This window comes from Diplotaxodon limnothrissa, linkage group LG22 (genome assembly GCF_057381915.1).
Source record: "Diplotaxodon limnothrissa isolate DT_005_m linkage group LG22, D_limnothrissa_male_GT1.1, whole genome shotgun sequence".
NCBI classification, from domain to species: domain Eukaryota; kingdom Metazoa; phylum Chordata; class Actinopteri; order Cichliformes; family Cichlidae; genus Diplotaxodon; species Diplotaxodon limnothrissa.
This window is the reverse complement of record NC_140616.1, coordinates 17,331,624-17,350,093: the sequence shown is the minus strand read 5'-3', so window position 1 is coordinate 17,350,093 and position 18,470 is coordinate 17,331,624. Positions and strand designations below refer to the sequence as shown.

The following is an 18,470-nucleotide window of genomic DNA, read 5'->3' as shown; positions in this document are numbered from 1 at the left end:
CCACTTGATGGAAAACAGTGATAGAACAAATGAGCAAATTTCTGGTATTTTCCGAGAGGCTTTAATTCATTGATAAATTGTGATTCTGTGCTGTCACGTCAAAGCATTTAGTCACCCTCCCCTGACAGTAATAGTGAACATTATTGCCACGTTATCTTTATTTACAGCCTCAATACCTGTTTTACCCAAGTTTTTGCTGATGGCTTCAAAACAAATGTGGGCTATAATGAGTCAATTACACTGATAGACATCAATAGTGGACATCTTGAGTTTCAAATACATTATTTAGACCAAGTCAATCAAACCACATGCAGTGAACCTTCAAATTAAGACAGGAGATCATTAATGTTTGTAATTAGTGTGCCAGATGTATGCTGGTGCTTTCAAATCTCCATCGTTAATGTCAGTGTAAATCCCGGACTACACGGATGTTCAGAGCAGAGTTTTTAATAACTGCGCCATCCAATTATGAAATCAATTGAAATGAACCACTCAAACCCAACCTGACCAACAACTCCACTGCAAGACAGCTTATCCATAATTCTACAATTTTACAGCCACAATCCAGGCTATAAGCTAAAGCCCAACCAATACTACATATTTAGGTGCTAAAGACCACAGCAGGTGTTACTCCTGTCAGCAAAGAACAGGAAAGTGAGAATACAATTCACACACAAAATTTGGGCAAAAATAATCTCAAACTGGTTTGAGATTATAGACAAGAAATAATGCAGTACTGACAGTAAATGTGGTTCCAAACAGGTACTAGCAACGTGTATCTGACAAATTGTTTAAGAAGTTATATATATTATTATGTTCGGGTACTCATATATTTGTGATAGACAGAAACCTGCCAGTAATATCAGTCATGCCGAGCCTTTTAAGTTACAGGATATTGAATTATGTATAAATGTAGCTGGAGTGCAGTCTGTGCAGGGGGAAGAATAGGTGTAAGGTATACTAGCAATCACAGCCCAGCCAATAGCATAAAATATTTTTTTGATTTATTCAGCCTATAACAGTCTTTGTCGCTTTTTGACCCTGACCTGCTCGAACTTATATTATTTTTTATATTAAGCTTACCCAGACCCATGGGTTAGAGGTCAACTTGCACATAACTCACTATGAGAGCCCAACAATAACACACACCTTGCCTGCACACTTCCTGCGTCCAGCGCTTTGGCAAAAGTTCATATTGGATTCAGGCCAGCCGACTAATCCATAGCTACCTATTCCCCCATGTACACTAGCAGCACACTTAATTAAAAACCCATTTGCATATAAATTTAAACTCACAATTATACTCCTGTCAGGTTTGTTGTTCTCGGGAGCGAGATCCTTTCAAATGTCCTGGCAGACCAACTCAGTGTGGCTCTCACTTGCGTGCCTCAGATATTGAGAGGAGGAAGAGGAGTTTGCCTTTGATTAGTCTACGTGTAATAAATCTAAAGCTTCATTAACAGCAGGGTGAGGTTGATCTGTGAATACTGTATTTGAGATTAGATGGCGGCAGCAAATCCTGCTGAACAGAGTTAGCCAATTTAACCTACTTTCTTCACTTATCAACAACATGTCACCAACTTGTGGAGGCAGAACCCCCGAGAAACAACAGGCATGATATTTAAGTAATCCATGCAGGCCTCTGTTTAATAAGATGCGCTCCACGAAAAAAAAAAATCCTTCATGCGCGAAAGCTCCAACGACACCCTGCGGCACATGCGCTGCTTTTTTGTCTCAGCTGGGTTTCACGTCTCCTGTGCATTTATTCTTTATCCCCACAGAGAAGATCTAATTTGGGCTCATTACGCTGAGTTATATTTTACTGAGACACCAAAGATGTAAAATGGGAGGTTAGAGAGAAAGGGTGTGGTATTGCACTGATGCACGTGATAGTTACCGCACAACCCTGACACTAATTAGATTGTATCAGTCTAATTTGGGCATGTTTACACTGGTTAGCTGATCCTCTCAGAATTGATTTTAAGATTCTGCTGATCCATTATAAAAAAAAAAACATACACAAAAAAAAAAACCCATATGCACCTGGTACCGAGATATGATCAGAGACCTTTTAACCCCACATAAGCCAGAGCCAACACCTTGAGACGATCCCTAGTGGCTGCTGGGGCTTCTTCTATCAGGGCTCCACGACAATAAAGCATAAAAATAAAGCTGTCTTTATCCTACTCTAAGGCTAAGGCAAGATAAAAAAATCTAAGAGTGATTTAATCGGGATGCAATGAATGTGAAATCCTGAGCTGATATCGATGTTTAAAACGATTTGGCCAACAGATGATACAGACGTCATTATTTATCTCCCCTCGTGTTCAAGAGAAACAAAGAAATCTTTGTTTTAAGCTCCTTCAGCTCTGAGTCACATGCTCTTTAACCCTTTAGCCTGTACAAACTGTAGTGACACAACAGATGAATATCGGCCACTGACGTTCAATTAAAAGTTATTTATACAGCACCAAATCAAGCATCTTTAAAGTTTTCTGATCAGTGTTCAGGTTTTATTCACCACAGGACATCCAGTGGTGTTTGGGGTGGGAGCTACTGGGTGGCCTGTAAACACACTGCATCCAAATGTGTTTTTTTCCTTCTTTTCTTTTGTTCTCTCCATTTTCCATTTGCTTGTATTTAAGGAATGTGCTAAAGGAAAAAAACTTTTTCCTTTAGCTTTAAATAAAAAAAAAAAACTAAATAAATAAATTAAAAAATCCCAGCTAAGGCTGCCATCAAAATAAATCACAACATTCGTATTTTCAGAAGCCGTTTTTATGGTTCAAAAGCAGGAACGCTGATTTACACATGCTGAACAATGTTCCTTTTATATGAATACAAACACGTTTCTGTTATTTTTAGCTGTGTGTGGTAAAGCCAATCAGATTGTCGGAATATTTGCCTCAGCACACCTGGTTTGGTCAAACTGTTGTGAGGAGAAAAAAAAAACCCCATCAACATCCAATCAGATAAAGGCCCACTGAGATTAGGAAAGTTAGACAGTGGAGGAGAAGGAATGATTTGTCTTTTCAGATAGTAATCTTCTGGTTTCTAAACTCCACTGGCATCCAAACCAAGAAAACTGTTTTCTTTGGCAAATGCACAGTGCGCTTTTTCCCTCCCTCTCTCGCTTTCCCTCTATGTCACTCACTCTTTTGAAAACCCACGCCGCTCCCCTACTTTCTCTTATTTCGAAACTCGAGCGCCGGCGCTCACCGCAAACACAAACACGTTGTGCAAAAGCAGCGAGAGCTGCAGCGGTGTTTCCAAAAAGGTAAGAAAACTCCATAAACACAAACAAAACCACCGAACAGCAGGAAAACAAACTGATTACAGGCCGTGCCACTTTATCAAAAGACAAACGATAATTTGAGAGTCCCTCTGGGCCTCTTTTTGTCTTTGGCCTTGTTCCATGCCTGAGTTGGCTGATGCAGGCGGCTCTGAGAGTGGAGCACATGGTTGGCTCAGCGCACTAAACTGGGTGATCTGCAAGCACACTGATCAACAATAAAAAAAAATGACAATAACAAAATGCTCTTGGCAACAATGCTGGTTTTGAAGTTGGTCCCCTCCCAAATTCCAGTCCACCCCACCAGACTCCTTGTCATCAGTTACCATAATTAAATTACATGTGTAACTTTGTTGAGCTTTTATGTATTAAAAAAAGAAACAAGGAAAGAAAAAACATCATGGAGGAACAGCAAGGGGTCCAGTCATTTAGAAATACATGAATAACCTCTGTTAATGCTAGACAGATTTGGGGTGGGGTGGGGGGGTTGCTGGCTTTCTGAAGAGAAGAGGATTTAAACCCTCAGATCTGCTGTTTTGGGATTTTGTAATAACAAGCAAAGCACTCTTGATTTTGCCTTCATCTAGGGTTATACTTCACTTCCCCTGCTAGCAATTAGTCTCCTGAATGCTATTTGTCAAGAGCCAAGCCATTCGTTTTCCACTGGTCTGGCCCCACTAGCTCTTGTTACAATTGGCCGTTTCCTGAATAAAGAAAACATAAGCCCTTGGAGGAAGGAGCAGACCCAGCAGCTGGCTGAGACTACAGTCTGACAATGTTTAACCATGTCTGATAATTCAGCAAAGACAAACATGGCAATAAACAAATCAGAACCTGCCGCAGTGAGCAAATCTTTCTACTCTTAATGTGCAGAATAAATCTTTTTTTTAAAGACAAAAAAAGGAAATCATTTCTGAGCGTTTGAGGGTTGTAGTGATGGAAAAAAATATCAGTCAACACATGTCAATCATGCAATGCCATCGATTTCTGTTTGCAGGACTCATAAAAAGTTGCCAAAGCAAGCATCCTGCAAACAAAAGCAATGTACGCAGCTACTCGATAAAGCACAGAGAGTTGGACAAGCTGGCAGAAGCATGAAATGTAGTTACAAAAAGCCCCCCGAGGTCCAACATCTTATATGGCACACTGTCATTTTTCCTCTAGTTTCCCAATGATTGCAGAAGAGGCATTTGGGTACTTCACTGAATCCCAGCGAGGGAGGGAACCTATTGTATTCTAGGTTGCAAGGGATCTGGAGAGCCATCAAACAGCCAGACATTTTCTTGGTAAATCACAAGTTGAGAGGGAACTTTTTTTTTTCAGAGCGCAATTAACAACCTCAAGGTCAGACTTCTCTGGAGAGTTCTCTCTGACAAAAATCCTCAGGCATTTTCTCCCTTTCCTCTCTCTTTTGCTGTTAACTTAATAGCTACACATGCTCTCTCAGCTCCGTTACCTTCTTCCCCTCCGCTGTATGCACAAATTTCCCCTCGGTGCTTGGGCTTCCTTGGGCTCCCTCGTCTCTTTGCCACCATTACTCCTCGCCACCTCCCTCCCTCTCGTCTCTTTGCCCCTTTGTCTTCATTACAGATAAACGTTACTCTGTGGTCAGCGGCGACACAATTTCTTCCCCAGTGTGGGAGCAGGTTTAAAATTGGTCGCAGGTGTGCAGCGGATGAGACCTTTGGATCTTAATCTTGAGGCAATAATGGAGCTGTATACCGACGAGGTCACTGTGGGGATATCTAAAGAAAGAGCTTAGAATCATACCTGCTCTCAGGGGCAGCAACAATGAACTTTCCATCTTCTTGATTGTGCAAGCACACTTTATGAATTGGGCTGAAAATTGATTTTCTTTTCTTTTTTTTTTTTTGGGGGGGGGGGGGGGGGGGGGGGGGGGAGTCTGCTTTTGCACAATTATAATCCACAATTATTCTTCTTCAATGCTGAAACTTTATTAAGGGGCAAACAAGTCATCTGCACATATAGACATTTGCTTTATCTTCCCATGTCTCCTGTCTCTGTCATTACTGTGTCTGCCGAATGAAGGCAGAAAAATAATGTTCAGAAACAGAAGAGAGGTGTCTTTCAGGTATAAATGAAAGTAGAGTACTGTACAGAAGTTCATTTGTTTAAATTTATTGCGATGAAAATAGGAAGGTGGTGCAGCGATTTATTGAAAAATGAAAAGTGGCTTATGACTTCAAATGGTATTTATGTGACTTTCATTTTTTGGCTCACGAAGTGAAATAACTAACAAATCCCTAATAATGACAAAGTTGCTGATGTGCAAAAAGGCAGTAACACAAACAACCCCAGAAAAGACTTAAAAATACAAGATCTGATAAGGCCAGAGCATTTCAGCATGTTTGACTGTTTTTGCTTTTTTAGCAGCTTTTGGTTCAGATGCAGATGGAAATTGTCAAGCTAAAAAAAACAAAAAAAGTGAAGTGTAACCTTGACTTGTCAAATGAAGATAACACTTGCTATCATTTCACAAAAGTCTGTACACAGAATTGGTTTCAAGGACTTCTTCTTAAATGTTCGTATTAGTGTTTCAACAAGTGACAGCCAGAGCTTCATTAGAACAAAGCAGGGAAAAAAACCAAAACATAATTACAGGGTTCTTTCCAAGTTTACTGTGAAAGATCTGCTGCCCTTCATTAGAGTGGATAGTGGGTTTAGGTACCATATCCTAACCTCTAACCATGAGATTGGAATTAGTGCGATCTATTCTGACAATCTGACACGACTAGTTTTTGTTATAGCACAGCCCCCGACTCCAGAAGCACATTGCAAAACGCCATCATGCCATGGCAATGTGCTAAAAGTAGCCATGGCAGCCATTGTTAGCTTTTCATTTCACACCCAAATACGCAAAGGTGTTCATAGTTTAAAACCAAATCTAACTTTAGTCATTGGTTGCTTCTATATACACACGTATTTAAGAAGTATTGCACACAGTGCTCATGTTTTTGGTGCCTTAGAGATGTCTGCACAGTCTAAATAAGATCACAGCATACATAATCCAGTTGGAATTCTGGCTGGAGAGCCAATTTGGATTTTCGGAGTGCTGTGTGTGCCCACACCAATAACTCTGAAGATGTGAAGCTCTCTGAAGGTCATGTCTTATTTCAGTCATTTTATGAGGATTTCTGAATGTGACTTATAAGACATCTCCCCGTGGCTACAATGTTTTTAGCTGGCCTCAGCGGGAGGAGGTGCAATCACTAGACAACATGAAGTTGGTCTAGTGATTGCACATAAACTTGAGCAGCAAGATAATCAATAAGACATCCAACCATAAACACATAAATATCAATATTTTTGCAATCCCCATCCAAAGGACAAGTATGAAATTCCAGTCTAATCTATGCGATAGACCTTTCTTCCTTCTTAATGGGCCATAAGGCAGCTTCTAATCAATGACTCATCAACAAATAACAGTTAAATTTAAGGCAATAGCTCAGGATGGAGTGATAAAGTTGCACAAATGGGAAACTTTTGCTGTACTTTTCAGCAAGTTGCCATCGATTGGACTCCAGCAGCAGAGTGAAGGCAGGTAATGAGGAGTGATGTCCAATAACAGCAAAGTGCTTTACAAGGTATTAGGGTTTCACATTTAATTGAGAAAGAGTGTTGTTCCTTTATTAGATAGAACTTCACTGTCGTGCACTGCTGCCCACCAATGGTTAACTGCTCTATTGTGGAAATGGCTTATGTGGGGAATTAGTCTGGTGGTCTAAAATAATATTTGTGTGCACGTGTGTGTGCACGTGTGTGTGCACGTGTGTGTGTGCAGTGTAAAGAGAACCACCGAATGAGTAAAGAAATAACTAATGCATCATAACATAATAATTATTTCCAGTTGTATAGGGTTATGTTCTGCATGTAGGATCAGTTTGGAATATGTGCCACAATGTTTATACCACATGAAAGCAACAACTGTACACGCGGGCTATAAGGGCAAAGTATTCTGCAAGGCCACGGTGTCTTTGCTGTGTAGCAGGAAAGACGCTCAACAGGGTAACTGTTGAGAAACCACCAGAGAGGCATGCCGTTTAAATAACAATACCCATAAATGCTTCTGCAAGTTAAAGAAACAGCATCCAAAAGCTGCTGAAAACCTTTTAATATTCAGAACACGGATAGAACCCTAAATCAACAAAATGTCTGGATCGGTTTATAGAGGACCTATTATGCTCATTTCCGCCTCCATATTTTTACTCTTGGATTCTACTAAACTAGCTTTATGTGAGTCACGATTCATAATAATCCACATTTATCTTATAGTAGACACTGGTGTAGTTCACGCTATGTCAGGAAGCAGTTTTAGCTACCCTCTCCCTCCCTTGAAGTCAACTTTCTTGTCTCGATCACAAGGAGAAGGTTTGAAAAGCAGTTCTTTGAGGCATGTTCTCAGACAGCTGTCTGCCCGAGATGACATCATCCACATTAACAGTAGAAAAAAAACAAACAAACTGTTGAGTGTTTACATCAGTCTGAAGCCTGAACCTTTGGATTATATGGATTTGGATTACTTGCACATACACATCTATGCAACTATATATCTATCTATTTATAATAAACACACACACACACACACAACACTGTATGTTGGAAGAGTGTAGCATGTGTGAGGCCATATAATAAAATATTTATGTAATGGAGTAAAGCAGACTCTTGCCAAATTATCTTGTAAACTATGTGCTGCAAAATTGGCTTCGAGGATCAAATAAAATACAGGATGTCAGCCCACATAAGGTCTGTCCTATTTGTGAGATGACATATCTATGTCATAAACTTTTCGTGAACTTTGCCTGTACCACTCTAGCCAAGCTGCCTGCAGGATAGGAATCAGACTGTCACTGCTAGAGAATTTCATATACACAGTCCTACCTAGCGTGGGGGACGTCAATGCTGGAGGAGACTACTTTGCGTTTCTGCTCCAGCAGGGACACCGATCGGGTGTCAGAGTCCCGGCTAACACGTTTTCCGTCCGTTGAACGCTGCTCCTCCGCTGGCTCTGGGCTCAGACAGCTGCCCTCCACCTTCTGGCCATCTGGAGATCCGTTACTGGAGCTCTGCTGTAGAGAGGCGAAAAAAAGAAATAATTCAGTGCTTGTGCAGAAATACCACATAAATAAGTTGGAAGAAATGATGACGTAGCAATCAGCTCCTTCAAATGGCCTCTTTTTTTATTTAACAAGGTCATAATGATAAATATCTTTTGCAATTCTGTTACTGGTGAAGAACACATCTACAGAATGAGTCCATTTCAATTTATTATTAAAGAGAGTAACCAAAAGTAAAAATAGACAGAAAATAAGGTCTGGGCATTGGCTGCCTCAAAACCTGGCAGCTAAAATTTGAATTTGAATGTTTACATTTCAAATGTGATAGAACACAGTCTAAATACGGTTTAAGAAAATTTCCACATTCTTGGGCCTAAAAAAAGTCTTTGCCAAAACACACTGGACAGAGTAAAAAATGAACAGTGGTCAGTCACAAAACCAGTCTATTATTCTTCCTGCAGACGTTTTGGAGGGATGAGGTTTTCCACAAAAGACTGCACTGTCATGAGCAAAAATATAATAAAACATTACATAATAGCACCACACTTGCTTTTAAAGTAATTTGTTTAAAAAAAAAGAAAATTCATTTTTAAAAACAGCATCATCTGTACTTTCACAAACACCATCAGGTTTTAGTGGAAGAAATGTGAGCAATTTATTGATAAGGCCAGAGAGTGAAAGAAGGGTTTGCATGTATGTATGTATCACAGCCACCTTATTAGGAACATCTGCTTAACTCCTTGGTAACACAAATATCTAGTCAACCAATAACATTTCAGCAAGTTGATGCATTTAGCCATGCAGACATGCTGAAGTTCAAACTGACCATGAGAATGGCGAGGAAAGGTCATTTAAGTAACTTTGAATGGGGCATGGTTGTTGGTGCCCAAAAGGCTGGGTGAGGATTTCAGAAACTGCTGATCTACTGGGATTTTTCCCCACATAACCATCTCTATGGTTTACAAAGAAAGGTCTTAAAAAGAGACAACATCCAGAAAACTGCCAGACCGGTTCAAGCGGACAGGACGCTGGTTACAACCAGTGTGTGCAGACGATATGGTCAGAATTTGGCATAAACAACAGTAAAGTGTAAATCTGTCCTTACTAGGCCTTACTTGAAATTGATGGCCTTTCCGGCTTTTTAATGCTTAAAAAAAACAAATTATATATATTATTATCCTAAGTCTTTGGTCCCAGACATTCTTATACACAGAAAAAACCCTATCATTGTATTTTAAACAAATACATAGAGAGGAAGTATATTTCACTGGTTTCACTACATCATCACATTGGTTACTTATCTCCCATAGCCAAGCCTCAAACAGAGTGGCTTTGTCAGATATAAGAAGCAAGGGTTGGATCAGACTGAGAAACTTGGGGACACTGCACACTTATTCAGTAACTTCTCAAGAAATAAGAATATAGGTCAACCCTGCTGCATTGCATTGGTTTTACTTAGAGCTGGGCAATATAAGATTTTTTCATATCACGATATGTTTTTTTCGTTTCAGGCGATAACGATATATATCACGATATAAGCCAAATAACTATATTTGTAAGATTTAAATGTGCCGTTGCTCACAAGTAAAATGTGAAATAATCAGCAGCTTGTTTTTATTTAAATATTTATTTCCCATAATAAGTTCAACAGGGTAGATGTACTTAAGGAACATGAGACTTTTTCAGATAAATAAAGGCAAATATTGCAAACTACACAAAAGGCAGCCGCTAAAGCGTTTAAGTTTCAAAATAGAACAAACGAAACAGACTAAATTGTCAATTCCACTTAGAAACAAAATATTAATTCTAAAAATAAATCTTAGTTTGTTTTACAGAAGAACAGACAAAATTGACTAACTTTTGTCAATATCAAATAAACTGAGAACTAAAAGGAAATTCTCAATCTCTCCTTGTTGTATAGCTGAGCTTTTCAAACAGTTTTAACAGGTACTTTAGTCTGACAAAAGCCGAATGACGAATTAGCGCTTCCAGTCAGAGATTGAGCATGCACCGCTTTATTGTATTTCCAGACTTGTTTTCGGCACAATTTACAGTGCGTGCTATTCTGTTTTTTGTCAGACTTGAAATAGCCAAAATACTTTCACACTAAGGAACTTCTATGGCTCTTCCGTTCGACAACCATCATCTGTTTTCTCTTCGGTAACCTTCGGTCACGCTCTCGGTTGATTTTTCTCTAGTCGGCGCACTCTTTTCCTCCATTACCCGGGCGGCACGGCGGCTGGCTGCTTCCCAAACAAATACACATGTGCGGCTTGGCACTTGTGCTGTACGTAACAAGTCACGTGATGTGACGCTGCGGCTGTGATTGGTTCGGCTCTGCGCTACTTAATTTGGATTGGCTGTTCTTTTTTTCTTTTTTTTAAGAGGACAAGAGCGGTGAGGTCTATTGCAATAGTTTAATTTTTCTATCGAGAAAAAGTTATTTCGCAATACATATCGTTATCGTGCTATCGCCCAGCTCTAGTTTTACTGTAAGACTACAGATTTCATAACGTAAACATTGTGTTTTATTAAATAAGAATCAAACTGTCAACAGAGACTAACATCATAGTTCACGGAAGCCAAGGAGCATTTTCACATAAATAGTCATCTTTTATGTACAGTCTATTGCCACAACCAAAATAATGGTGTTTATTAATTAAATAAATCCTTAAAGGGTAATAAAAACAACATTTTTTTTTGTTACGGCAAAATAAAGTCTCAGATAAACTGCCTGTTTTATCTCACAGACATACTGATTCATCTTGCTACGATTCGGGCAACATTGCAGAAGCAATAAAAAAGCAGAATGAAGTTCAAGGTAGACTGGGGTAACCAGCAACAATGGCTTTCTTTGTTTCAGGGCTTCAGCCATTAAGGTGACCTGCTCTGGCAAGATTGTCGGATCAAAAAACAAGCGCAAATGCACCCACCAACACAGACACACAAATACACACGCACCTCTGTTTGTAGCTAAAGCCACGGTGATCTTAGAAAAACACACTGAGAAAATGGCAAAACAAAAGCAGAGTGACACACACAGCTGCCCACACCGAGCGCTGAGGAGAATGGCATTCAGGCCAGTGTGTGTCTGTTCGTGTGTATGAACTAGATTAGGGCTGAATGATATATCGCATTTGCGATAATATCGCGACATGATCAAGTGCAATTTTCTAACCGCAAAGGCTGCGATTATACTCTGGACATGTCCAAATTCATGGGCTGCATCCTCCTGAGGCCGCATTTGTAGACCGATTACGTCACAGCGACGCGCCGAAGGCTGTCCAAATTACTACCATATCCCAGAATTCATAGCGCGGCCCAGCCAAACTCCAGTTTCCAACAATGGCGGCCGCTACTAAGTTTTAAAATTACTCATACTAATCTTTCTGGGTCACAAAATAAACTTTTAACATATTTTCAGGCGAGAACGTAGTTGTGTAAACATCAAATATCTGCTCGGTTTATCAAGATATCCCATATTTGCAAAAGTGCTTCGACGTTTTCAGAAGCGTCTGCTACCCACCAGCTCGACAGCTAGCCGGGAGCTCGAGGGTTACTGATGCGGCCGAGAACGGCACAACTCCCGGCACATCATTTTCAGATCACCGCGGAGTTTCGCTGCTCGGGTTAAACGTAATATATAAGTCACTTAGACAACCTAAAAATGTTATTGTTGGGCTTTTTTCAGTGTTTTGTTTGTTCGTGAGTAAATCGGTTTGGCTGAGATTAAAGTTATTAGATTAGATAAAATAAAACTTTATTAATCCCCCGGGTGGGTTCCTCCTTGGTTTTCACACAGCTGACTAAACGTCAAACAGAAAACTTATTAAACAGAAGTATGAGACAGTCGAGAATTTACACCAGTGTCTGGTTATATTTTAGATAGCAAGAAGCAGACGGCCGAGTTTATTAAACTCCACCGAGACAGCGGTGACGCTAATCAGAACTAGACCGTCCAATTTCACGCCTTTAAATTTTAAAGGCGTGTTTGTGTGTGTGTTTATACAATTGCTATTATGTTTGCACTTTATGTGTAATGTTACTGACTGCAGAGATCAGTAAGATGTGTGTATTTTTTATTTATTAGTTTTATTTATTTAATATTATTTTTTAATTTAATGACTGTCTAGTAGTTCACAGATGTCGAAAAACTGAGTGTGGTAAAGCCACTGATTTTTTTTATGTATATTTCTGCAATCTGCACATTGTACTGACTTTCATTTTAATGTTTACACCAGGGTTCCTTGTCAGCACTTTATGCTCAGATGTTTGTAAGCTAAAAATAAACTATTGTGTATGTTCAAATATACTGTTGTGATTGAAGAAGTTAAATAAAAATGTCAGTCATCAATTCATGCATCACCTCATGTCATCATAACAGAGGTCTGTCTTCCAGGAAAGAACAGTTTAAAATTAATGTAATATAGTATTGGCCATACTATATGATGTATTGCTTGTCTTTGTTTAATAATACAGAAGACAAAGACCTTAAAAAATAATCGCATATCGCATCGCAATCGCAATATTGGGGCAAAAAAATCGCAATTTGATTATTTTCCATAATCGTTCAGCCCTAAACTAGATCATTATCTTAAAGCAGTGCAACAGGATTAGTCTTTACTGTGGAAAAGTCAACACACACACACAGAATGCACACGCCCAACACACAACACCATTCATTTCGATTAATGAGACAGAAAAAAAACATGACGAATGGATATCAAATATCATTCATGATATAGTCTCGTCACAAAAAATGCCCAGTGCTGTGCAAAATACACAATGAAAACACAAACTTGAGCAAAACAACAAGATGGATTACACCGGCTGGGAGAAGATTAGGTGTTGTGTGTAAGATGAGTGTATTCCTCGGATAAAACCAACCGTAATTCCTTCCTTTCACCGGGCTTATGAATTATAGCGTTGCAGAGAGCCAGGAAATTGTGAATCATGCCAAATCGGTGGTGAAATGTGAGTTGCATATGTCAAAGCTGGTGTGTGTGTGTGTGTGCGTGCGTGAGTGCCTGTGCAGAGAACAAATACCCGGAGTGTCCCTCCTCTCCTCATCTATCATTCTCGTTCTGTGTCCCACTCAAAGAGACACAAATTAAAACTCGTAACCTACTTACAGCAGTTTGTGAAGCGTAAAGATTCTTCTACCTGTGCAGGTCAAAGGTCATAATAAAGAATTTCAGTGGAAACCACGTCTGTTAGCTCATGTGGGTCTTTGTTGCTGGGAGGAATTTCTATTATGACTATTAAAAATAGTTCTGATAAAGACAGTTAATGGCTTACTCATAATCTCAGTTTTTCCAATATGGCATTCCTGGACTGAACCACATCCTGACCACAAGTTTAAAAAAAAATGCAAACAAACATTGGCTTTTTTTAAAACACAATTTCATTCAAAAAAAGTGCAGCAATATATTTTTTGGATGTTTTAAATATTAAATTAAGGGGGAAAAGTGTATCATCCTCATACAAAAATATCCTGGCACATGGCAATAACATCACTTTTTTTTTTTTAAATTAAAATTAACTTACAATATGAATACTTTGTCAAAATGACCCTTTGGCATGGTGCCTGGTGAGTCAATCTAATCAGGCTGGGCCAAATATCCTGAGCATAACATGTGCCAAACTGTGGGCTATAGCTGCCTGTAGGGTGTTATGTACAAATTGAAAAATCTACATTTTAATTACACAGCCCAAGGTGTCTAACTAATTTAAAAATAAAAGACAGATTTAAATGACTGTGTTTAGTTTGATTATTTTAGCTGGGCTCCAAATGATCTCAGCTGGATGCACTGTATACATTAAGGTTTAGTGAGTGGATGAAGTTATCACCTTTTTTATCCTTTTACTTATGATGTACTGGTTCCTTGACTTGAGAACATGTCGGTAACGCACAATAGCTTTAGCAGCTAAGGATGTTTGCTGGTGTCATCTTCTTTTATATTCAGAGTATTACTGACACACACAATAGACTGTGTATGAAAAATGAAAGTCGCTTCAAGGTCTGAAAAGGGAAGCCAATGCAGAAGAGTCTAACCAATACGGGATTTTTAAGACCAATTTCGACAGACATTTGGTGATTAAAAAAAATCGTATATTCTGATATTGCCAATATTTTTTTCTTTCAGACACACGAGACATACACAGATTTCTCTAATATTTGTAACGTGTATTTACTTGTGTACACTCTGACCGACTCCACTCAGGTCAGCTGGTTGTTGTGTAGGTAGCTTCCAAACCCGGTTTCGGAACAGAAAAATTGTGGAGTGCCCTCTGGTGGACAAACTATGCATCATCAACAATCATAACATCAGTGAAGGGCTCTTTCTCTGATTTCTTTTTCTTTTTTTTCCATCTGTCTTTATAAACGTCAATACCAACAGTTCAATAGATAACTAATAATGGCTGAAAATATCGGCCCACCGATAAATCGGTCGGGCTCCACTTAAGCCTGCATTCTTTTCAATGGCCAGCAGGCTGCAAATTTTTCAAACTCTATAACTGCCCCAATGTGTGATCTCATTAACAGTTTCTTAATGAGTTTATGAGCTCCATCACTACTTTTAAAATCATACTGAATACATTAGTGTCAAAAAAAAGAGGCTAAAACCAACTCACTGTGTACCTGTCGATCACAAGTTGTAAACCAGTGAGTGTGTGGTGTCCCTGAGTCCACTTCTGATTGGTTACATCTTAATACCAAGATGATACTGGTAAAAATACTCAGCTCGAAGCTTCACAGCAGAACTTCACTAACCCGCCATTGCCATCTTAAATAGTCTATAAAATGGACACAGCTGGAGAGTCTTATCAGTATAACAAGTGGATGTAACACCTTGTAGACATAGTCCATAGTCTAGTATGGTCAATGTCAAACACTCAGAAGCAAATGATGGTAAATGAGCCTTTATGTACAAATTATTATTATTATTATTATTATTAGTAATACTTTTTTTGTATATATATATATATATATATATATATATATATATATATATATATATATATATATATATATATATATATATATATATATATATATATATATATATATATATAAATAAAAATAAACTCATAACCTTCCTTCACCCTCAAAGGATTACTCATCCATTTCCACATGGGTGCCAGCATCCAGACTGGCTGTAGTTCCTGCTGATGTTGCTCAGCGAACCAATAAGCTCAGCCAGCGACGGGCCCGCCTGAGATCACCGCCTTAGAACAAAGAGTCACAGCCTCTGTCAACAAGCTTGCTTCATTGACTCCCGCATCGGTGTGCAACAAACACAAACAACGACAGCTCCGGCCCAACAAGAAGTGAGTGAGATCTCTTTGTTAGCAGCTGGAGAAATCACCGTAACTTAGTTCTCACACAACATACATTTGCACAAAACAGCAAGTCAACAAGTGGCATCGCGCCCCCCCCACTCCCGCCCCATGCAAAACAGGGACCATTCGTTCGCCATTCTGGGCACAGAGCCAAGCATCCAGATTCTTTGGAGCACGCCACCCGTTGCCAACCTGGGGGCGCCCACTTTGTCGGCCGTACAGCTGCTGCTGTTCAAACGGGGTGGCATGCTCTCACAAACAGCTCCTGTTCCAGGATTTAAAGCAGTCACATCTCACTTGTTAAAGATCCAAAACACACAACAGATGAAAATCACATTTATATTAGCGCCCTAATGCACACAAAAAGCAACACAGATGCACATGTGAATGCATACACACACAGACACACACGCACATACAGAGCATACCCCTCCTCCTCATTTTATGGCTTGTTTTCGACATCAGCGGGAATTGAGTCGTGCTGAAAGAGAATTGACCATTGTGCTGACAGGAATACGTTCTCACCCTCAGCTGCACTTCTCCAGCCTGCGCTGGGGACTGTAACAGAATTGTGCAACAGCTTTTGTGTTGATCACTGCATGCACAACTGCAAAACGGGAGACCTAAGTTCACACTGCATTTCCCATCACTCACAGATCTAACAAGTCCCCCCGAAGAGCGGGTTTATCTTTGGGAAGATCTGGCATCTGTTTGTAACGATTTAAATAACAGTTTACGAGATTTATGTGCATTTTCAGGCAGAAGAGTACAATTTACTGCTGCAGGAACTGTGACAGATCCACAAACTGTGGCTCAACATTTCAGCTTTGGTCATAGAAATAAGACTGAAGATTACAGCCTGCAAGTTTCTGCATCAACAACATGAAAACACACACACAAGAAATGCAATCAAAATCACAGCATCAAAAAAAGTTGTTATTCAGCCACAAGCATTCCTCAGTCACTCCCTCATAATAAAAAGGATGAACACAATACCCCACACACACACACTTCCCCTATGTTAGAAACAGTGTGCTCATCCAAGAGCTGAATTGGCCTTTTCTTCCTCGCACAATCTTTATTTGGGGCCACGTGACAGAAAAGCATTCAAGTTGGATTGCAAGGCAATCAGATCATCGCTTGTTAGGCCTACATCAGGACTGCAGATTTGGACACCGTCACAACTTACTATCTTGACTCTAATGCAACAAGAAATGCGCGTGATCTCTTTTATAATAGCTCTTAAAACAATAACACCCTTGAGCAGAATGAGTGCACACAGAGACGATCGATTTTAAACTGTGTAACATGCATTAATATATGAATGAGAGAAAAATAAACAACAACAAAAAAAACCTAAATGTAATTAAGTCTTTAACCAAATGTGCAATTAAATGCCGGTTGCGCAGAATTATCTGTAAGAAATGTCACATTCACATACATATATGTATAAAATATAAGGCGGCGAGCATGCAAAAACCTTTACATCTTTACATTTACATCAATCTAAAACGCTGCAGTCAGAGCGTGTTTGTTTGCCTCATCTTACCCACCCACTAGCCCACATAAACATTGCGCAGGCCCCATCAAGCCCTTTGTCCTATATATCTGATGTCGCCAAATGTCATGACAGTCCGTTATATGCTTCAATATGCAAACGACTCATTATAGCAATAACAGCATAATGCATTTTTTAAAATCCCAGCCGGTTAAATCTCTCGTCCGCGGCGGCGGGAACGGCGGCGGTGACACCGTTAAATCCGCTCCGTGCAGGAAGCGGTTAAACGCTGCAAAACACCGCACAACAACAACAGTGAAGCGTCGCCTGCCGGTCGGACCCACGTACCTTCAGGCTGGACTTGAGTGGTCCTTTGGCTGCGGTGTGGTTGAAGCCCGAGGCTATCTCCTCCTCGGAGAACTCCTTGAGGCTCCCGTCTTGCATGAGCACGGTGTAGACGCTTCGCCGGGCTCCCGCAGCCGACAAGTCTCTGTTTTCCTGCTTGACAGCCTGGACCACTCCTGTCACCGGGGCACCGTCCCCCGTCGGACTTGGCGCATAAACGCGGCTGCCGAGGACCGAGCGCTTCACCAGGCGCCTCGTGTGCATCTCTAAAAACTGTTTCACTGTATTCAAAGCCGGCGAGCCGGTAAAATTAAATCATTAAGCGTCGAATTATAGCCGGTAAACAGCGTCGTGAAAAACACAAAACTGCAGCGGGTAGACTACGCGCTCCAACAGCCCTGACAAAATGTTAGAAAGGGGCAACATACTCGGAGGAGGGGGAAACTCCAAACAGCGTCCGGAATGCACCGCGCACAAGCACCCCGTAAAAAAAGAAACAAGAAACCGACCAGCTCTGAATTAGTAGCCGACGACTACGATTCATTCGCCGCTAAACAACCTCTACATCCAACCGGCTACCAATCTTCCTCCGTTCGACCTGTTTGTTTTCCTCTCTGCTCCCTGCGAGCTGAAGGGGCGGCGGGAAAACGCGGACTAATCGCCGTAGTCGTGAGCCGAGGCGACACTTATACACGATTATGTAAAAATGGTGGCTAATACAGGGCAAACAGCTTGAGCATAGAGGCACGGGAGCCAGCACGTCGAATTTTTCCGCCCCACACGGCTCTGTACCCCGACACCTCGCCGTATGTGTTACAAAAGATTGAAATTTGACCGTTAACCGGCTCCGGTTCCAACTACTGCCGCATCCAGTCCGCCGTCACCTCAGACCGAGCGGGGACTCTACCGGCGGAAT

At 40.4% G+C, this 18,470-nt stretch overlaps 1 protein-coding gene across 2 annotated transcripts in view; it reads right to left on the bottom strand.

Moving 5' to 3' along the window:
- The window catches only part of znf704 (zinc finger protein 704), a 56,796-nt gene extending 38,326 nt beyond the window's left edge, over positions 1-18,470 (bottom strand). The window contains exons 1-2 of one of the 2 annotated variants that reach the window (XM_085346619.1): positions 17,558-18,470; positions 8,192-8,379 (exon numbers count right to left, since the gene is read on the bottom strand). In XM_085346619.1, the coding sequence (XP_085202745.1) occupies positions 8,192-8,379; positions 17,558-17,818 (449 nt within the window). In that variant the 5' untranslated portion in view covers positions 17,819-18,470. The remainder of the gene's footprint in view (positions 1-8,191; positions 8,380-17,557) is intronic. The other variant, XM_085346620.1, reaches the window with a different exon arrangement.